The 22,568-nt window shown below is 35.3% G+C and overlaps 2 protein-coding genes and 1 pseudogene across 4 annotated transcripts; all 3 read left to right on the forward strand.

Moving 5' to 3' along the window:
* The first annotated feature begins 2,139 nt into the window (after nt 1-2,139).
* LOC146900682 (uncharacterized) lies at nt 2,140-7,344 on the forward strand (annotated as a pseudogene).
* Nucleotides 7,345-9,172: 1,828 nt separating this feature from the next.
* Nucleotides 9,173-12,678, forward strand: LOC146900683 (S-adenosyl-L-methionine-dependent methyltransferases superfamily protein). 2 transcript variants are annotated; one of them, XM_085738492.1, is made up of 9 exons: nt 9,173-9,340; nt 9,430-9,574; nt 9,671-9,761; nt 10,633-10,830; nt 10,972-11,204; nt 11,297-11,428; nt 11,524-11,591; nt 11,710-11,771; nt 12,407-12,678. In XM_085738492.1, the coding sequence occupies exons 1-9, from the start codon at nt 9,225-9,227 to the stop codon at nt 12,538-12,540; spliced, it is 1,179 nt and encodes a 392-aa protein (XP_085594618.1). In that variant the 5' UTR covers nt 9,173-9,224; the 3' UTR covers nt 12,541-12,678. The 2 variants fall into 2 exon arrangements, with proteins under 2 accessions (XP_085594618.1, XP_085594619.1); XM_085738493.1 differs by having other exon boundaries at nt 10,975-11,204.
* A 3,074-nt stretch (nt 12,679-15,752) lies between these two features.
* LOC146900684 (TMV resistance protein N-like) lies at nt 15,753-21,297 on the forward strand. 2 transcript variants are annotated; one of them, XM_085738491.1, is made up of 7 exons: nt 15,753-16,294; nt 17,242-18,355; nt 18,473-18,751; nt 18,864-19,643; nt 19,740-20,253; nt 20,396-20,496; nt 20,978-21,297. In XM_085738491.1, the coding sequence occupies exons 1-5, from the start codon at nt 15,801-15,803 to the stop codon at nt 20,196-20,198; spliced, it is 3,126 nt and encodes a 1,041-aa protein (XP_085594617.1). In that variant the 5' UTR covers nt 15,753-15,800; the 3' UTR covers nt 20,199-20,253; nt 20,396-20,496; nt 20,978-21,297. The 2 variants fall into 2 exon arrangements, with proteins under 2 accessions (XP_085594617.1, XP_085594616.1); XM_085738490.1 differs by having other exon boundaries at nt 20,419-20,496.
* The last annotated feature ends 1,271 nt before the right edge of the window (nt 21,298-22,568 follow it).

The following is a 22,568-nucleotide window of genomic DNA, read 5'->3' on the forward strand; positions in this document are numbered from 1 at the left end:
AATAACTTTCAAATTTGACTCATTAAGTGATTTTACAAATTAGGATGGTCTGATAGTATCAAATTTATGTACAGAAAGGAGAACTAAAGTCTAAAAAAAACTCAAACGTGTACTGAAGAAAGAAAAAGAAGTAACATATTTTTTTTTATTTAAATGGGGGTGGATATTAGACATAATTTTTTGTTTGAGGCCCCAAATGTAACGCCCACTTTTTCATAATTATTATTTGAGTGAATTATTGCATTTTGTTAGAATATTATTATTACTATTATTGTTGGTGGAATATATGATAATAGTTGATAATATAAGTATTATTCTTAAGTGGGGGAGAAATATTATTATTAGTAGAAATAATTAATAGGGGAAAGAGTAGGATTGTGGTGAGAAGAGCAATTAGGGAAATAATAAAATCTGTAAGTGAGAAAGAAAAATTAGAACGCGTACAACTGAGAAAAGAGGAGAGAAAGAAGAGAAGTCAGAGAGAACCCTGAGAACGAAGAACGCGGCTGTTGGATTTCAGAAAGATAATCTAAGGTAAGGGTGGGACTAACTCTCATTATTAACAAGTTTTGATTCATAGAAAGTGGTCAATTGTTGTAGGTTTGAGGGATTGGGATTAGGTCAAAAATCATTAAAAGTGGAAGAATTAAGTGAACTTTGATGTAGTTTGATGTAGAAAGATGTTAACTAGTCATAGAAAACGTTTCGATATTGATCTATAATGAATTTGGGGCCTGGGTAGTGAGAATTGGATGACTGAGATGTGTTGCAGAGCTGCGACAGAACCCTGTTCTGTCATCGCTCGCAACTGCGAGCGTTCCCACTCGCAACTGCGAGTAACCCCTTAGCTCGCAACTGCGAGTAATGTTATGCGTAACTGCGAGTTCCCCTGACGAACTCGCCATTGCAAGTAGTTTAGCTCGCCGCTGCTAGTTAGTTCAGTATAGACCTGCTGTTTCGCAAATTGTTGAAGTTTTGACTTGTTTCCTTGATGGAATAGGTTCTAATGTATAAATGAAATATGTTGTTGATTGAATTGTTGTTCCAGTAGATGATGTTTGATGTGATGAAATCCTTGTGAGTAATTATTAATGAATTTAACATGAAAAATGAAGTTGTTGCATTTAGAGTCGAGTTGATGCATAGTCAGCGATGGGGGCTTAGTGCCCGACAGGTTCTTATGACCTTAGCGATGGGGGCTTAATGCCCGACAGGTCCAAATATGACCTTAGTGATGGGGGCTTAATGCCCTGGTGGTACCACATGCATGTTGAAGTTGTCTAAGTTGTTGTTGGAGTTGTCGTTGCATTGTAGAGTCATCATAACTTATAATAAATGATGAATGATGTGATGATGTTGCTGTCTTGCCGTTGTTGTTGCTGTCCTAACGTTAATAAATGATATAAATGATGAGTTATGAGAATGAATATGTTGCTTTTGGTAACTATGAAGTTGTTGACTACTTAGCTTTGTTAAACGATGTTAAAATGATGATATTAATGTTAGATATATGTTGTTGGTTATCTTTTTATGAATTACTATTTGTTAATTAATGAATGTGAAATCTCACCCCTTCTGCTTGAAAATGTTGCCCTTCGTATGGGTAACTTGCAGGTAACCAGGACTAGCTGTGTTCGTGAGTAGACTCCTCACATCGTGTCTAGGATGCTCTGATACGTAACGGGATGGGGATTGTCTGATGCTTGTTTTTCCTTGTTACGTATTTTATTTAATAATGTTGAAGTATTTTATGAAGACTAATTGAGATGTTAAGTTGTGGCCTTTTAATGCCAAGGATTTTATGAGATGATGTAAACTAAATTCCGCTGCATTGATTATTGAATTTTATAAAGACAGGTTGCTTAAATAAATAGTATTTCTATTACTATAATTGTTGGAAATGTTGTATGTGATTCTCCGTTATGATGATAAACTCTGATAATTTTTATGAAATTTTTAAGTTGGGAAAACGGGGTGTTACAATTGGTATCAGAGCAGGTCGGTCCGTCCGGCCAAGTAGAGAGTCGAGTTGTGTCTTTTAGCAGTTGGAATACCACTATTATGTTATTTTAATTGTTGTGTGTTGCGCAGAGTAGAGACCTGGAGGCTGCAAACCTTATCTGTTATAAGAGGACTAGAATGGCTGGAAGAAATGATGTTGCGATTGCTGCTGCTTTGGAAGCTGTAGCCCAAGCTGTGGGACAACATCCAAATGTTGGTGCTGGTGTTAATGCTGATGTGAGAATGTTGGAGACCTTTCTGAGGAATCATCCTCCTACTTTCAAAGGAAGGTACGACCCTAATGGAGCACAGACTTGGCTCAAAGAGGTTGAAAGAATTTTCAGAGTTATGGAATGTACTGATGATCAGAAGGTGCGTTTTGGTACGCACATGCTGGCCGATGAAGCTGATGACTGGTGGGTGAGCGTTCAACCTACCCTAGAGCAGAACGATGCGGTTATTACTTGGGCTGTGTTTAGGGAAGAGTTCCTAAACAGATATTTTCCTGAAGATGTTCGCGGAAGGAAAGAGGTCGAGTTTCTTGAGCTGAAGCAAGGAAATATGTCGGTGACAGAGTATGCAGCGAAGTTTGTGGAGCTGGCTCAGTTCTATCCACACTAAACCGGAGACAATGCTGAGTTTTCTAAGTGTATCAAGTTTGAGAATGGTTTGCGTGCTGATATTAAGCGAGCCATTGGTTACCAACAAATCCGTGACTTTTCTGCTTTGGTGAGCAGATGTAGAATCTATGAAGATGATTCAAAGGCTCATTATAAGATTATGACTGAGAGGAGGGGTAAGCAACAACAGAATCGTGGGAAGCCTTATAGTGCTCCAGCTGATAAGGGCAAGAAAAGGGTGAATGATGAGGGAAGACCTAAGAAGAATGAGACTCCTGCTGGGATTGTTTGTTTCAAATGTGGAGAAAAAGGTCACAAGAGTAATGCTTGTGATGCTAATGAGGTAAAAGGGTGCTTCCGTTGTGGCGTCAAGGGGCATACAGTTTCAGAATGCAAGCACGACGACATTATTTGTTTCAATTGTGGTGGAAAGGGGCACATTTCTGCTCAGTGTACTGAACCAAAGAAGGCCCCGGCCAAGGGTAAAGTGTTTGCTTTAGCTGGTACTCAGACAGCTAGTGAGGATCGTTTGATCAGAGGTACTTGTTTCATTAATAATATTCCTTTAATTGCTATCATAGATACTGGTGCCACGCATTGTTTTATTGCTACTGATTGTGCTTCGAGGTTGACTCTTGATGTGTCACCGATGAATGGAGAGATGGTTGTCGAAACCTCATCTAATGGTTCGGTAACTACCTCTCGAGTATGTTTGAGTTGTCCTTTGTCTATGTTTGGTAGAGATTTTCCTATGGATCTAATTTGTTTGCCATTGAAAGGAATGGATGTAATTCTTGGTATGAATTGGTTAGAGTATAATTACGCTCACATAAATTGTTTCAACAAGACGGTGCGGTTTTCTTCTCCAGAAGAGGAAGCAGAGACCAAATTTATAACTACTAAGTAGTTAAAGCATCTGATGCTTGATGGAAGTCAATTGTTTTCTTTTATGGCGTCCTTGTCCATTGAGAACCAGGCGAAGATTGATAAGTTGCAAGTTGTGTGTGAATTTCCAGAAGTATTTCCTGATGAAATTCCTGACGTGCCGCCAGAGAGAGAAGTCGAATTTACTATTGATCTTGTTCCAGGAACGAAGCCTGTGTCTATGACGCCTTATCGTATGTCCGCTTCGGAGTTAGCAGAATTAAAGAAGCAGTTAGAAGAATTGTTAGACAAGAAGTTTATATGACCAAGTGTATCATCTTGGGGAGCACCAGTGTTGCTAGTAAAGAAGAAGGATGGAAGTATGAGATTGTGCATTGACTATCGTCAGTTGAACAAAGTAACGATAAAGAATAGATACCCCCTCCCCAAAATTGATGATTTGATGGATCAACTAGTGGGTGCACGTGTATTTAGCAAAATTGACTTGAGGTCAGGTTATCATCAGATTAAAGTGAAGGATGAAGATATTCAGAAGACGGCCTTTAGGACGAGTTACAGACATTATGAATATTCTGTAATGCCGTTCGGAGTATCTAACGCACCAGGTGTGTTTATGGAGTACATGAATCGCATTTTTCATGACTATTTGAATCGTTTTGTGGTTGTATTCATAGATGATATTTTGATATATTCGAAGTCTGAAGAAGAACATGCTGAACATTTGAAGATCGTCCTGCAAGTATTGAAAGAAAAGAAGTTATATGCCAAGTTATCTAAATGTGAATTCTGGTTGAAAGAAGTAAGTTTTCTTGGCCATATTATCTCTAGTAGTGGTATTGCAGTAGATCCATCCAAAGTTGATGCAGTATCAAGATGGGAGACTCCAAAGTCAGTTACCGAAGTTAGAAGCTTTTTGGGGCTAGCAGGTTATTACCGAAGATTTATAGAAGGATTTTCTAAGTTAGCATTTCCGTTAACACAGTTGACGTGTAAAGGCAAAACCTTTGTGTGGGATGTTCAGTGTGAGAACAGTTTTAATGAGTTGAAGAAACGTTTGACGACGGCTCCAGTTTTAATTTTGCCAAAACCTGATGAACCTTTTGTGGTGTATTGTGATGCGTCCAAGTTGGGCTTAGGTGGTGTGCTTATGCAAGATGGCAAGGTAGTAGCTTATGCTTCGAGACAGTTGAGGATACATGAGAAGAACTATCCTACACATGATTTAGAGTTGGCTGCTGTGGTTTTTGTGTTGAAAATTTGGAGACACTATTTGTACGGTTCCAGATTTGAGGTGTTTAGTGATCATAAAAGTCTGAAATATTTATTTGATCAAAAGGAGTTGAACATGAGGCAGATAAGATGACTCGAGTTACTAAAAGACTATGATTTTGGGTTGAATTATCATCCTGGAAAAGCTAATGTTGTTGCAGATGCATCGAGTCGGAAGACTTTACTCTTGTCGGCGATGATGGTTAAAGAGATGGAATTGCTTGAACAGTTCAGAGACATGAGTTTGGTTTGTTAAGTGTCGCCAAAGAGTGTGAAATTGGGGATGTTGAAAATCAACAATGAATTTCTGGATAGTATCAGAGAGGCGCAGAAAGTAGATGTGAAGTTGGTAGATTTAATGGTTGCAAGCGATCCTGCTGTAGACAGTGACTTTAAGGTTGATGAGCAAGGAGTGTTGAGGTTTCGAGGAAGAATTTGTATTCCTGATAATGATGAGATGAAGAAGATGATCCTTGAAGAAGGCCATAGAAGCAGTTTGAGTATTCATCCGGGAGCTGCTAAAATGTATCAAGATTTGAAGAAAATGTTTTGGTGGTCTGGTTTGAAGTGCAACGTGGCACAATTCGTGTATGCATGTTTGACTTGTCAGAAGTCGAAAGTTGAGCATCAGAAACCTGCTGGGTTATTGACACCGCTAGAGATTCCGGAATGGAAATGGGACAGTATATCCATGGATTTTGTGATGAGTTTGCCGAATACAAACAAAGGGAATGATGCAATTTGGGTGATTGTGGATAGATTGACGAAGTCGGCTCATTTCATTCCAATTAATATTACTTTTCCTGTGTCCCAGTTAGCAGAGATTTATATTAGAGATGTTGTGAAGCTACATGGTGTCCCATCGAGCATTGTGTCGGATAGAGATCCGAGGTTTACATCGAGGTTCTGGAAGAGTTTGCATGAGGCTTTGGGTACTAATTTGAAGTTGAGTTCAGCGTACCACCCGCAGACAGATGGACAGTCGGAAAGGACAATTCAGTCGCTGGAAGATTTATTGAGGGTTTGTGTGCTTGAGCAAGGTCGAACTTGGGATAGTTATCTACCTCTGATAGAGTTCACTTACAACAACAGTCACCATGCTAGTATTGGAATGACACCTTTCGAGGCTTTGTATGGTCGGAGGTGTAGGACTCCGCTGTGTTGGTTTGAAACAGGTGAGAGTGTGGTATTGGGACCAGAAATTGTCCAACAGACTACCGAGAAGGTGAAGTTAATTAGAAACAAGATGAAAGAGTCACAGGATAGGCAGAAAAGTTATCATGATAAGCGCAGAAAGGATCTTGAGTTCCAAGAAGGAGACCATGTGTTTTTGAGAGTCACTCCGGTGATGGGTGTTGGACGTGCATTGAAGTCAAAGAAGTTGACTCCGAGATTTATTGGTCCGTATCAGATTTCAGAAAGGATTGGAACGGTTGCTTATAGGGTGGGTTTGCCACCACATTTTCGAACTTGCATGATGTGTTCCATGTATCGCAACTTTGGAAGTATGTGCCGGATCCATCCCATGTGATATGCAAGTAAGGGACAACCTTACCATCGAGACCTTACCAGTAAGGATAGAAGATCGTGAAGTGAAGAGGCTGAGAGGCAAGGAAATATCTCTTGTGAAAGTCGTTTGGGAAGGAGCAGCTGGTGAAAGTTTGACGTGGGAATTAGAGAGTAAGATGCGAGAATCTTACCCAGAGTTGTTTGAACAAGGTACATTTACGAGGACGTAAATATTCTAAATGGGGGAGAGTTGTAACGCCCACTTTTTCATAATTATTATTTGAGTGAATTATTGCATTTTGTTAGAATATTATTATTACTATTATTGTTGGTGGAATATATGATAATAGTTGATAATATAAGTATTATTCTTAAGTGGGGGAGAAATATTATTATTAGTAGAAATAATTAATAGGGGAAAGAGTAGGATTGTGGTGAGAAGAGCAATTAGGGAAAGAATAAAATCTGTAAGTGAGAAAGAAAAATTAGAACGCGTACAACTGAGAAAAGAGGAGAGAAAGAAGAGAAGTCAAAGAGAACCCTGAGAACGAAGAACGCGGCTGTTGGATTTTAGAAAGATAATCTAATGTAAGGGTGGGACTAACTCTCATTATTAACATTCATAGGAAGTGGTCAGTTGTTATAGGTTTGAGGGATTGGGATTAGGTCAAAAATCATTAAAAGTGGAAGAATTAAGTGAACTTTGATGTAGTTTGATGTAGAAAGATGTTAATTAGTCATAGAAAACGTTTCGATGTTGATCTATAATGAATTTGGGACCTGGGTAGTGAGAATTGGATGACTGAGATGTGTTGCAGAGCTGCGACAGAACCCTGTTCTGTCATCGCTCGCAACTGCGAGCGTTCCCACTCGCAACTGCGAGTAACCCCTTAACTCGCAACTACGAGTAATGTTATGCGTAACTGCGAGTTCCCCTGATGAACTCGCCATTGCGAGTAGTTTAGCTCGCCACTGCGAGTTAGTGCAGTACAGACCTGTTGTTTCGCAAATTGTTGAAGTTTTGACTTGTTTCCTTGTTGGAATAGGTTCTGATGTATAAATGAAATATGTTGTTGATTGAATTGTTGTTCCAGTAGATGTTGTTTGATGTGATGAAATCCTTGTGAGTAATTATTAATGAATTTAACATGAAAAATGAAGTTGTTGCATTTAGAGTCGAGTTGATGCATAGTCAGCGATGGGGGCTTAATGCCCGACAGGTTTTTATGACCTTAGCTATGGGGGATTAATGCCCGACATGTCCAAATATGACCTTAGCGATGGGGGCTTAATGCCCTGGTGGTACCACATGCATGTTGAAGTTGTCTAAGTTGTTGTTGGAGTTGTTGTTGCATTGTCTAGTCATCATAACTTATAATAAATGATGAATGATGTGATGATGTTGCTGTCTTGCCGTTGTTGTTGCTGTCCTAACGTTAATAAATGATATAAATGATGAGTTATGAGAATGAATATGTTGCTTTTGGTAACTATGAAGTTGTTGACTACTTAGCTTTGTTAAATGATGTTAAAATGATGATATTAATGTTAGATATATGCTGTTGGTTATCTTTTTATGAATTATTATTTGTTAATTAATGAATGTGAAATCTCACCCCTTCTGCTTGAAAATGTTGCCCTTCGTATGAGTAACTTGCAGGTAACCGGGACTAGCTGTGTTCGTGAGTAGACTCCTCACATCGTGTCTAGGATGCCCTGATACGTAACGGGATGGGGATTGTCTGATGCTTGTTTTTCCTTGTTACGTATTTTATTTAATAATGTTGAAGTATTTTATGAAGACTAATTGAGATGTTAAGTTGTGGCCTTTTAATGTCAAGGATTTTATGAGATGATGTAAACTAAATTCCGCTGCATTGATTATTGAATTTTATAAAGACAGGTTGCTTAAATAAATAGTATTCCTATTACTATAATTGTTGGAAATGTTGTATGTGATGCTCCGTTATGATGATAAACTCTGATAATTTTTATGAAATTTTTAAGTTGGGAAAACGGGGTGTTACACCTAACATTTGGAGGTCCGGTCTGGTAGAGCACCATGCACTCCCTTAAGGCCGGGCCTGAGGACAACACACCAACTCTTCAACTTACTAGCTTATTTTTTTAATGATTCAGACAAAACTTAAGGTAAAGCGACCTAATAACTCATCATAATTCAAATTTATGGGTCGATTAACTTGTTCTGCCACTAGACTAGGCATGTGAATGGTTTAAATTTTAAAGGGCCAAAAGTGATTCTAGATGTTTGTAGAATTGATTTTATGTTGTTTTGATGATTTAAGCAGTTTTTGGTTTCACCTTTTTTTCACGGTGCACGCTTCCCAATGTCACTTTTAGCGTGACTTTATGAAGCTGGAAATTTCAGCTTTTGCTTAGATGTGTTTTTTTAGCTTTGCACTGGTATTCCAAACACATACTCAAAGTAGAATTAATTTTGTTTGTAGAATTGATTCTACTTGAAGTTATAATTTGTAGCTTTTGACTTTTACAACTGATTTTAACATTGAATTCATTGATAGATCTACTTTATTGTTGTTCAAGAACTGATTTTAACTGATTTTATGTTGTTTTAATTGATGTATTTGATCTATATTCTACACTAGATACATCAATTATCAAATGTATCTAAAAAGTCAATTGTTTCTTATATATAGGACCGGAGGGAGTACATCGAAACATAAATCACTATTCATTCAATTCACTTTTATCGAGAATCAATTATGGTAAAAGCTGAACCAATCATATTTAATCTGATTTTGTTTTTGGCGGACTTAAGTGGGACCGACCTAAACAAGGCGGGATGACCAATTTGCCATCCCAATGTTGCTCTCAAGTCTCAACCTCAATTACCTCCCTGAACGACCAAACAAAATCACATAACTCTCGCCGGACAACACCGATCGCCCTCAATCCACAATGGAACACGGCGCCTTAACGGCGGCACTACCAGAAGCTTTTCTTCAGTTCTTAGAATCCAACGGGATCGACCCATCCATTTACACTTCAATTGATTCCACTCCACGATACATTCGGTAATTTTCACATTTCACTCTTCACGCTTTCGTCCTCTTTCACTTCTTCAATTCTTAGTTCTTACTACTTTTTTGATTGTCGGTGAAAGGTTAAAACCCGGTTTCGAAGATTGTATTGAAGAAATTGAATCAGAAGTTAAATGTAAACCCCAAAAATTGGATTGGTTGCCAGATTTTTACACTCTTCCACCCAATATTCAAATTGCCAGCACTAAGGCATATCAAGAAGGAAAGGTCAGTGAATGAATGAGCTATTTTGAATTGAAATTGAAACATTTTTTATGCTTAGATAATTTTTGTTATTGATTATGGTTGGTTGTGTTGTATAAGATATATGGAATTGATGCATCTTCTGGAGCTGCTGTTATGGCTTTAGGTATTGAACCAGGGGATCATGTGTTGGATCTATGTGCTGCTCCTGGTATATATTTCTTTCCTCTAACAAGCACGGATATGTAGTACAACACTTATACAATATAACACGGATATATGGATACGACAAATTTTAAAAATTAAGATAGGATACGGCCAAGATACCTTAACAAGTTTGTGAATAGAGATTATATGTGCTGATTGCTTATAAGTACGTAAACATATCAATAGTCACCCTATGACGATCACAATTTAAAAAAATGTACTCGTAATCGTAGCAATAGCAAGTAGGTTTGTTTTCAAGTTTGTGATCATAATAATAAGTACGGATAGCTTGTAGTTGCGCAATGACAGCGCGTTCAAAGTCCAGTTGGTCGTGGTTCCAAACATGCTTGTTTTGTTACAAATCTTTCTCCCACCTATATTAGAAGTTCTTTTTTCTACTATGAATGTGGCAAAAAAACATACAATTTTGTGTTTGTATTTAATATGATGTAACGGAAGTGTATCGTATCTAGACATCATTTGTGTCTGTAGTTGGTAAGAAGTATCAAAGTTGTATCTGAGAACTATTGGTGGAAATATTTTTTAAATGGATCTAAAATATTATTGGATACTTTTTGGGTACGTGTCGGGAAGTATACTATGAGATACATCATTGTCGGACACCAATACTTTGACATATGTGAAGTATCTTTGCTTTATAGTCTGACCTCTTATTGTTTATTACAATGATTAAAAAGTGTTTTTGCGATCAAGACTTGATTTATTTCAGGGAGAACACGTGTAGACAGTTAACACTAAATAAAGAACATTTTTTTTTTGGGGATGCTTTCAGTTGAAAAAGAAACTTTGTATATATATTTTTTTATTTGCTAAGGTCATGATTATAATGATTCTCCTTCAAATGCGATGTCTAGGTGCTAAACTTTGTATGATGCTTGACCTTCTTGGTGATTCGGGCTCTGTAACTGGAGTTGACGCTGCAAGGCATCGGTTGGCAGCCTGTAGAACAATGCTGCAGAAATATAAACTGGGTGATAGATGCCGGCTTTTTGTTGCTGATGGAACAACATTTTCGGTTATTCCTGTGGGGTTTCGTTCTGATTCCGATTCATGTAAGTAAAGTTTAAGTTGTGACATTGATATTTTAATTTTATGGTTAATCTTGGAATGTGATACTGAAATTCCAATATCATACTTAGTTGTTAATAATTATTAGCCATTTTTGAAATGTTTTCATTCTATCAAGTATTAAGCAGGTGAGTGTAGATTGGAAGAAAGAATGGATGTGTTCAAGGAGTGGACATCTAGAAGACCATGGAAAGAGAGGAAAAGAACAAAGAAGTGTGGCACTCCACAAGTGGTGTCTAAGTCTCACCCTCCTGAACTCATATATTATGGACGACATTCTGGAGTTGTAGGTCTTACCAAAGGAGAATTATATAAGACTGCATCTGAAAATGAGATTGCAAGCTATGGCTATGACAAAGTAAGTACCGCTTTATTTTGAATTCATCACGCATACTTGTTTGCTTAGTTTTCACCCTTAAAATTTTGATCATATGTTGGGATTTGATTCAGGTCCTTGTGGATGCAGAATGCACTCATGATGGCTCAATTAAACATGTTCAGAAGTTTGAACAATGGGGCTGGATAACTCTTCAACGCCGTGTGCTGGATGCTGAGAGGACAGATGATTTACATGTTCTTCAGGCAATGACTTGTTATTTTGATCTTTAATTACATGCACGCCTTTAGTCTTAAATAAATTATCGTTTAACCCACACATCTTTTGCATCTCACTACAGCTGAATCTTCTAACCAACGGTTTCAGACTACTAAAAGTTGGAGGATCACTTGTCTATAGCACTTGCAGGTGCCTTTTTCTCTGTAACATCTAGGCTCTTTTACACGCAGTTAAATACACGCACACAAAAGCACGACACAATTACATAATGTGATTTTATTCTAACAAATACCTTATTGTTGATTAGCTTAACTATTGCTCAAAATGAAGACGTGGTGGAGCAATTCTTGAAGGAAAATATAACAGCTGGTAGGATTTTCTTCATTCTTCAAGTTTTTTACATATATTCAAAATTATGTCTGAAGCTTCACCTATTTGAAATGGCCAGTGTTAAATATTTCTTGTTTTTTAGTTTAATATATTTCTTGTCTCTAATAGTCTTTCAACTTTAGTTTCTACAAATTTTATTTCATTTTTTTAGTCTGCAATGGGAATTAAAACTTTAGTTTCTACAAAATTTTATTTCATTTTTGGTCCTTGTATATATATATATAAACTGTTTTTAGTCTGCAATGGGAATTAAAAACCTACAGATTTTATATTTTTTAGAGATTAAAAATGGGTAAAAGTTTCATAGGGATTAAGGTTGAACAATCCTAATTTTTATGGACTACAAATATATTTAATCATATCTTTTATTAATTTAATTAATGTGATTAGCAGGTTCAGTGTGCTTGTTTGTTGTCAAATGGTATTATGTTTTTCTTGTAGAAGATAGATCCTCATTCTTGGATTACTAATGCCTCCATGCTCAACCTATTGTTTAACTTGCATAATCAGTTTAGTTGCTTAGTTTGGCCTAGTAGCTCCTTGGATCATACTATATGATATCTACACGTTATGTGCTTGAGGTGTTTGTTCCTCACACTTGTTTCATTCTACAGAGTTGACTGAGATAGATGCTGCCAGAAATTGGCCTTGCAAGGGTGGCCGCATACAAAAAACATGGCGATTTGACCCATTAACATCACAAACTAGTGGACTCTTTGTAGCCAAGTTCAGAAAAGTAGTCATTTGACCTTCTTGTTACGTCCTCAGAACATATTTTTTCCAATAGTCAAATTGTTTTAGATGTGCTCCAAGTATAATAGGAGTTTTCATACAGAGGATATTTTGTTGTTATTAATTTTATTGAAATTTAACTCATTCAGATCAATGATGTTTGCTAGCCTAGAATCTTGGGAACGACTAAAATGGACCATGGTCCACAACAGATCACATTTTCATTCAATTCCAGTCATTGAATTTCTGTTCTCTACCTCTGTGGAACCCGAATAGTTGCATCGTCGTCCCTCCTTTGCCCTTGTTAATGTCGCTTTCTCACTCGCGTTTGGACATTTCTAGCTATCTTCATCGGTGATGCTTTTTCCGAAGTCCATGACACCTGCTCCATTGTCTCGCTCCCTCGGCTTCTACAATTTCCTCCTTCTTACTGTATCCACCCTTGAATAAACAAAGACAAAGCCACCTTTGGTTTTGAAATTTTAAGGAAAAGAAAGAAAGAACAAGAACTTGTCCAAAGAATAAAGGGTTAATAGGTCTTTATCCCCCTATAATATAGGTCATTTTCGGTTTTCCCACTGTAATTTTTTTTTTTTGATTTACACCCTTGTAAAAAAAAATTTGTTTTGATTTAGCCCTCTAATAAGCCAAACAAAAACGAAAATTTCTTGAAAAATAAATAAAATTGGTTTTTGTTTGGCCTATTAGGGGGGTAAATCAAAACAAAAAAATTTACAGGGAGGTAAATAAAAAAAAAAAATTTACAGGAGGGAAAACTGGAAATGACCTATATTACAGGGGATAAAGACCCATTAACCCAAGAATAAATGAACATGGGTTGTGAGAAATTTTAAAAAAACTTTTTTGACCAACTTTGTATAGCTCTTTACGATTTAAAACAAGCACCAGCTCTTTACGATTTAAAACAAGCACCAAGAGTGTGAAACAAAAAATAAAATTGATGTTTATTTCTTGATGAATGGGTTTTCTTTTAATATTTCATACGTGAACCATATCTATATGTGAGCAGAATGGAGATAATTTCTTGATGGTTTGTATCTATGTTGATGATTCAATTGGCGTAAGAACAAATCTTTAATATGATTCTTCAAAAAAAAAAAAAAATCTTTAATATGATGCAAGTGTTCGGTAAAAAATTCTTTCATGGGTTTATAACTTATTTTTTTCCTGTTTATAGCTTATTTTGATAAGCTAATTCAATTAAGTTATAGTTTATCATTTTCTCTCTCAATTTTATCATTGTAATCTTACTTGACAAAATTAAATATTAATTAAACATATCTTTTATAAGTTAGTTGAGTCATTAACTTTACTAAACACTACAAACGGAATCAACTATATATATATATATATATAGAGAGAGAGTTTTGTTACAAGCCACCCTTTGGTGGTGTCTTTTAACAAGTCACACCTTAAGGTGTGATTTTCACTTTTTAGTTATAACTTTGCTAAAAGACACCTTCATAAAAGTAAGTTGGTGTCTTTTCGCAAATGCTCATAGAGTAACTTGATAAAAGACACCTTCATAAAAGGTGTCTTCTATCATAACCCTATATATATATATATATATATATATATATATATATATATATATATATATATATATATATATATATATATATATATATAGGATATATATCCGAGAGAGGTGTTCACATTTTATATCCGATAATGTTTTAGATTATCTCCAATAGAGGGATCTTATGATAAACCAAAAAAAACTATATTTAAATAAACAAACAATTTGGTTAAAAAAAAAGTTAACTAAATGACACCAACTTTTATATATATGAGAAATGATATTTTGACAACCACTTTTTGACAACTTTTGGACAACTTTCTCTCTCATACTCACATGATGTTGTTATCCTCTCTCTTCCTTTTTCTCTCTCCATTGTTTTTGACCAATAAGAAGTGAGAAAAACAAGGTTGTCAACAAAGTTGTCATCAAATGGATGTCAAAATATCATTACTCTATATATATATATATATATATATATATATATATATATATATATATATATATATATATATATATATAAGTTAGTTCCCTTTAATACTATTTTTCTTATAAAAAGACATCTTAATATTTTAGTTATTAAAATCTTGTTATCAATTTTTAAACTTTTTTTAAACATATTTCTATCACCCAGAGCTAATTCTATTTAAGACATTGTTAGATACTAAATATGAACATCCATCTCAAACTTAAGTTAGTCACGTTGTGCGAGTCTTACCTCATCTCCTAAATGCAACCTCAGTTGATTTTGTACAACTTTATCTCTGTCTTTTATACAAAATTGTGGTGCTTTTAGCCTCATGTGTAAAACTAAAAACATATTAATTTTATAAAGGGTTAAATATGTTTTTGATTCCTATAAATATATTAACTTTTCGTTTTAGTCTCTTTAAAACAATTATTCTACTTTTAGTCTCTCAAAAGTTTTTCATCATCACTTTTGATCCATACTTTTAAGACAACTCATATGCAGTTATGTTTTTGTCAAAAACAATGATAAAAAACTTTTGAGGGACTAAAAATGAAAGAAAATATGTAGAGGGACTAAAACGAAACTTTGTATATTTATAGAGATCAAAAACATATTTCACCCTTTTATAAAAAATGACAACTAAACATGGATAACTGTTTTATAGAGACTAAAATTGGAATAATAATTAATATTTTATAATGACTGATAAAATAACCCTAATTTAGGGGTAACATTTGTGTGACATAACATTTGGTGACATTACTTGTCAAAAAAAATATTTGGTGACATTGACCAACCACAATGTCACAAGTGTACAAAAGAATATTGTGAAAGAGAGAGAGTAAAACCACTTGTAATATTGTAGTTGTCCAATGTCACCAAATACTATATCACCCAAAGGCTACCCCTAATTTAGGGAGCTTTTAGGATATATAACCCGACAAATCAAAGGAATTTCATACAATTTTTTTATTTTTTTTAAGGAGGTATTTTTACGAGTGGGTTAGTTTACAAACGAACTATTTGTAAATTTTTGTTCATTAAAAAGTATAACTTACTGTAGTTTGCTAAACACCTTGTCGATTCCAAGCTGATTGAAATTTATGTGGTCCTAAATTATCATCCGTACTGATATTATGTTCATAGTCAAAAAGGAGGTCCCATATGGCTAATACACTAATTAACGCAATGAATATGCCATTTTCTTATTTTTCACTTCTTTGATCTCCAATACACAAACACAAACAATCTTTGATTTCTTTACATGGCTTTGAGAGAATCATCATCTTCATCTTCTTCTTTCTTCAGTTATGGATTCACCTACGATGTGTTCCTCAGCTTTAGAGGCTTAGACACTCGCTACGGTTTTACTGGAAATCTCTACAAAGCTCTTTCTGACAAGGGAATCCACACCTTTATTGACGATGAAGAGCTTCAAAGAGGACATGAAATCACACCATCACTTTTAGAGGCAATTGAAGAGTCTAGAATTGCCATCATTGTGCTCTCTAAGAACTATGCTTCTTCTTCATTTTGCTTACATGAACTTGTCAAGATCCTTGACTGCATTAAGGGGAAGGGTAGGTTGGTTTGGCCAATCTTTTATGATGTTGATCCTTCTGATGTGCGAAAGCAGACAGGATCTTACGGTGAAGCTTTAGCTATGCATGCAGAGAGATTCAATGCTAATAACTTGCAAATATGGAAGAATGCTTTGCAACAAGTGTCTAACTTGTCTGGATGGCATTTCAAAATTGGGTAACTACCTTCTTTTACATATTTGTTTCTATATAATTATGTTTTGTTATAGTGGAAACACATTTAGGGTGGGTTTGTTTTGGATTTAATATAGTTTGAAAGAACTTAGGCTCTGATTGGACAAGTTAAAACTAATGGAGCGGAATAGAACAAAAGTGGAATAGAACGGAGTGGAACACAATGAAATGAAATAAATATTTCATTCCATTGTTTGGAATGTTGATGAAACAGAACGATTTATAACATTTTTATTCTAATTTTATCCTTTGTTGTTATCCTTTTTTTTTATTCTAATTTTATCCTTTGTTGTTATACTTTTTTATTCTCTACTCAATTCAATCAATATGTTGTTATTTTAGCAGCATTTGTAAGTAGCAACAAAGGATAAAAGTGATGAAAGGATACAATTAGAATAAAAAAGGGGGAAGGATACAATTAGAAAAGGATACAAAATAATTCTCCAAAATCCAACATATATAAAGCCAGCAATTTTATTGTAGATTTGAAGTACAGTTTGAAAGAAGAGTATGTTTGATGACGATTAAAAGACTTGTATTGTATGGCACTTCAAATTTAATTAATGGGCTTCAGATGTAGTTTTGTCATCATTATAAGTTCTAACATGAAATTATATCTGTCCCATAATGAGTGTCACTTTTTTAAAAACGAAACTCAAAATGGATGTCATTTTTAATGTAATACTAATTATTATTTCTTTTGTCAAGTATTGGTGCATTTATCACTGTCAAGTTATTATATTTTGCTTTATATTTATAATAATGTTGGTGAATACATTGATACTTAATGACACAATATGATAAAATCACTATTTTGTTTATTCCATTTGAATATTTTTTGTAATATATGTTGAAATATGATACCCACATTGTGGGACATAGTAGTAAAATCTTTGATAAGTCTCGTTAAAACTTGCTTTGATTTGTCAGGGATGTATATGAGTACGAGTTTATTGGAAAGATTGTTGAACATGTTTCCAAGAAGATGAATCGTGTTGCTTTACCCGTTGCTGACTACCCAGTTGGACTAGAGCCTCAAGTTCTAGAAATAAATTCACTTCTTGATATCGGGTCCGATGATGAGGTAAACATGATTGGGATCCATGGAAGTGGAGGGATAGGTAAAACAACACTAGCTCTAGCTGTTTATAATCTGATTGCCGATCACTTTGAAGCTTTGTGTTTTCTTGAAAATGTGAGAGAAAATTCAAATAAACACGGGTTACAACATCTCCAAAAGATTCTTCTTTCAGAAACCCTTGGAGAAAAGAAAATTAAGTTAACAAGTGTCAAACAGGGAATTTCAATAATAAAGCACAGACTCCAACAAAAAAAGGTTCTTTTGATTCTAGATGATGTTGATAAAATAGAACAACTGGAGGCCTTGGTTGGAGGATTTGATTGGCTTGGTTCTGGAAGCAGAGTTATTATTACAACTAGGGACAAACATTTGTTGTCAAGTCACGGGGTTAAGAGAACATATGAAGTAAACGTGTTAAACGAGGAAGATGCTCTTCGGTTGCTTACATGGAAAGCTTTTAAAACAGAAGAATTTCATCCTAGTTATTTTGATGTCTTGAAGCGTGCAGTAGGTTATGCTTCTGGACTTCCATTGGCTTTGATAGTTATTGGTTCCAATTTATTTGGAAAGAATATACAAGAATGGGAATCTGCATTACATCGATATGAAATCATTCCAAATAAAGAGATCCAAAATATACTCAAAGTAAGTTTTGATGCTTTGGAGGAAGATGAGAAAAGTGTTTTTCTTGACATGGCTTGTATCTACATAGGAAAAGAGTATCAATTGGCAAATATGGAAAATATGCTTTATGCTCATTATGATGCTTGCATGAAATATCATATTGGAGTATTGGTTGAAAAATCTCTCATAAAGATTAGTTGGACAGGTCAGTACATTGTACATGACTTGATTGGGGACATGGCTAAGGAAATTGTTAGATTGGAATCACCAGACGAACCTGGAAAACGTAGTCGATTATGGTTTCACGAAGATATAATTCAAGTTTTAGAAGACAATTCAGTGAGTGTGATTGATGCAGATACTTTATTTTTCTTCTATATCGTTATATTTTCCTTTTTATATTAAAAGCTTGCATCACAATTGCTCTTATCTTTTTTCTTTTTTGTATGTTAAAAGGGGACAAGCGCGATTAAATCCATATACCTGATGGAGTGTGATGATGAGGTAGAATTGGATGAATCGGCCTTCAAGAAGATGAAAAACCTAAAAACACTTATTATCAAAGGTGGCCATTTCTCCAAAGGACCCAAACATCTTCCAAATAGTTTAAGAGTAGTGGAATGGTGGAATTATCCTTCAGAATATTTTCCATATGATTTTAATCCAAAGAAACTTGCCATATTCGAGTTACCAAAAAGTAACTTAATGTCACTCAAGTTGACTGACTTAATGAAGGTAAGCTAATGACTTCATTTCCTTGATATGTAAATTAATACATTCATCTGTAACATTATTCATGCAATTGGTTCTCATTTGTTTATTTATTTTGTATTTTATTTTTTTGCAGAAGTTCTTGAATATGAAGATTTTGAATTTTGACGAAGCAGATTTTTTGACAGAACTACCTGATACATCTTCTCTCTTAAATTTGGAACAATTTTCATTTCAAAATTGTCAGAATTTAATTACAATTCATGAATCGGTTGGGTTATTGGATAAACTTAAAGTCTTGAGCGCGAAAGGTTGTAGTAAGCTTAAGATATTTCCACCTATCAAATTGATATCCCTTGAAGTACTTGATCTTACATTTTGCAAAAATCTGGAGAGTTTTCCAGAAATATTAGGAAAGATGGAAAATATGACAAGCCTTGTGTTGGAGGAAACTTCCTTTAAAGAATTGCCAAATTCATTTCAAAATCTCACTCATCTCCAATCATTGCAACTGCGTTGCTGTGGAATGTTCAAGTTACCAAGTTTCATTGTGACCATGCCAAAACTGGTTGAGATAATTAGCTGGGTTTCAGAAGGATGGCAATTTCCAAAATTGGATGAGGGTGAAGATAAAGTGTCTTCAAACGTAGAATCTCTTCACCTTGCATTATGCAATCTCTCAGATGAATTTGTTCCAATAGCTCTCACATGGTTTGTTAATGTGAAAGAGTTAAACTTATCGGGTAATGATTTCACAATTCTGCCAGAATGTATTAAAGAATGTCATTTGTTAAGGGAGCTTTGCTTGAGTCATTGCCAATATCTTCGAGAAGTTAGAGGAATAGCGCCAAACTTGAAGATATTTGATGCACAAGGATGCAAATCTTGGACTTGTACAGAAATGTTTCTTAATCAGGTTTTTTTAATTGTTTTTTATATGTACTAGTTTATATGATATAAAGTATATGATAAAGTACTAAAATTTGCTATTATGAACTTTTATGACCAACAGGAAGTGCATGAAGCTGGAGGTACCAAGTTTTATTTGCCAGGATCAAGAATTCCAGATTGGTTCGAGCATTGTAGTAGCGGAGGGTCAATTTCTTTTTGGATTCGTAACAAGTTCCCTGCTATAAGTCTTTGTCTTGTTCCCGTTTCGTTGTTTGTCGAATCTACAATCTACCCCCTCGTGTTCATCAATGGCAATGAATGTGAACTTAACTCTAGGAACAAGCACAAGTTTAGATACGATGATCCATGTTTGGTGGTTCAACCAGATCACACATATATTTTTGATCTTCAACAGATGAAATTCGAAGATAATTTGGATGAAGCGCTTTTAGAAGATGAATGGAACCACGTGGAGATTATGTATCGGGGTGAAAACACTGACCTAGTCCTTATAGAAAGTGGAATCCATGTATTCAAACAGAAGAGTAGCATAGAGGATATTCGATTCACCAACCCTTGAAGGATGATCATATTAGATGATGATTTCAAAAATTAAGAAATCATAAATTTCCAAGGTAAATTATCTTGCTGTGCCACTGTAACTAGTTTTAGTTGCTCTATTTAATTATTTTTACAAAAATATAGTCTAAATAAATCATCTATATCAGTTTATAGTTGGTAGCCAGATAAACTAATTGAATGAATATGAATGGTTAGTGTGGTTGGTTGTGTTGTGTTAGATATATGGAATTGATGCATCTTCTGGAGCTGCTGTTATGGCTTTAGGTATAGCACCAGGGGATCATGTGCTGCTCCTGGTACATATTTTTGAACCCAATCATGTTTGTATTCTATGTCTTTTTATTGTTTATAAATAATGTTAAAAAAAAAACATCATCAAAAGCCCGTTTCACAAATCGTGAATCAAATCTTATTATGGATAGTAAAATATTTTACCAATAACAATGTAATTTTTAAGTAAAATCAAGTGACATATAGATAAGTTGGTATATCAAATATGAAATTCAAAATAATTAAAAATCAAATTACAAAAGAAAAGTGGTCCGATACACTAAGTTTATATAGTGGTTCATTAAAATGAATTAGGATTCATCAGTGAATCATATTCATCATAATGGATTGGGATTCAAGATGATCGATATCCGTGTCTATAATAGCTACACACTAAACATTTGCATAGTTTGGCCTAGGATTACTCATTAGATCATATATCTACACTGTATATACTTGAGGTGTTTGTTCCTCTAATGTTTTTGCAACACTTATTTCAATCTACAGAATTGACAGATTGATGCTGCCAGAAATTGGCCTTGCAAGGGCGGCCGCATACAAAAAACACGGCGATTCGATCCATTAACATCACAAACTAGTGGACTCTTTGTAGCAAAGTTTAGGAAAGTAATCTTTTGATCTCCTTGTTATGTCCTCGGACATTATTTTTTCCAATAGCCAAATAGTTTTAGATGTGCTTCAAGTATATTACGAGGTTTCATACAATTGACATTTTTGTTGTTATTATGATGTTTGCCAGCATAGAATTTTGGGAACGGCTAAAATGGACCATTGGTCCACAACAGATCACATTTTTCATTCAATCTTAATCATTGGATCCTAGAGTACCAACTACGAAGCAACACTGAATTTTTGTTCTTCTCTCATCTTCCGTCCTCTACCTCCGTGGAACCTCGCTGCATCGCCATTCCCCTCTGCTCTTTTTACCGTTGCTCTCACTCTCGACGGTAAACAAATACGAAGCCACCTTTGTTTTTTTAAATTTGAAGGAATAAAAAGAAAGAACAAGAACTTGCAAAAAAGAAAAAAAAAATAACATAGGTCGTGAGAAATTTCAGTTTTTTTTGAGGAACTTTGTATAGCTCTTAATAGTTTAAAACATAAAACAAGCGCAAAAGTTATGGTGCATAAGTCCTTCCTTATGCACCATGCATAAGCATATCACAACCGTCAGATCAGGGACACGTGTTATGATCTTGTGCTTCAGCTCTTTACCATTGTTTTGCATCACAATCATCAGATTTCAGCTTCAGCTCTTCCTCTCTCAACCGACCACCTCCACCACACCCTCCATCCTCTGTCCAACTCTGTTCCTCCACCGCCGTCAACTCTGTTCCCCACCGCCGTCACCTCCATCATTCTTCTCTCAGCCTTATAAAAAAAGTCTTCAACAACTTCGACGCAAACGGTGACGGCAAAATTCCTCCTCCACCAACTGGTGGACCCCGCTGTTTGGCATGTCATCAGAACCTGCGCTAAACAGTTTTGCCGAACAGATCCGTCGAATCTAAACGAATTTGAACGAATCTACTCGATTCCGACAACAAAGCACCGAAATCAAAATCAGATCCGGCGGCGAAGGCGTCGAATCTGCGCTTCTCCGGTGGTCTCACAGAGGAGAAAGCGAAGCAGCTTAGAAAGATGACCGTTGGCACTGAGTCGTTTCATGATACTATGTATCACTCTGCAATCGCTTCTCGACTCGCTTCAGATTTCAAAGCTCGCTCCGATCTGTAATCTTCCGGCGCCGGAAACTTCCATTTCATATTACGTTGCATGCATCGTTTTCGTTTTTTCTTGCTTTTTTAGTTTTTTTTAAGATCCATATTTTAGGGATTTGATTTAAGTGTTAACGCAAAGCAATGTTATGTAATGGTTTAGCGTTTAATTGGTTCTTAATCTCAACTGATTTAATCATTGTGTATATAGAATAATAATTTTCAATGTATAAATATAACTTGTAATATGTATGTGTTGCGTTTGCGATGGATTCGTCTCCTCTGTCTTCTCCGGCGAAGGTTTCTTGCTGTGAATTGATGAAAAAGAAAATTCAAAACCATTAAGTACATCTAATGGT

The sequence above is a fragment of the Medicago sativa genome, chromosome 8, assembly GCF_051527215.1.
Source record: "Medicago sativa cultivar Bolivia chromosome 8, Bolivia_mono, whole genome shotgun sequence".
Taxonomy (NCBI): Eukaryota; Viridiplantae; Streptophyta; class Magnoliopsida; order Fabales; family Fabaceae; genus Medicago; species Medicago sativa.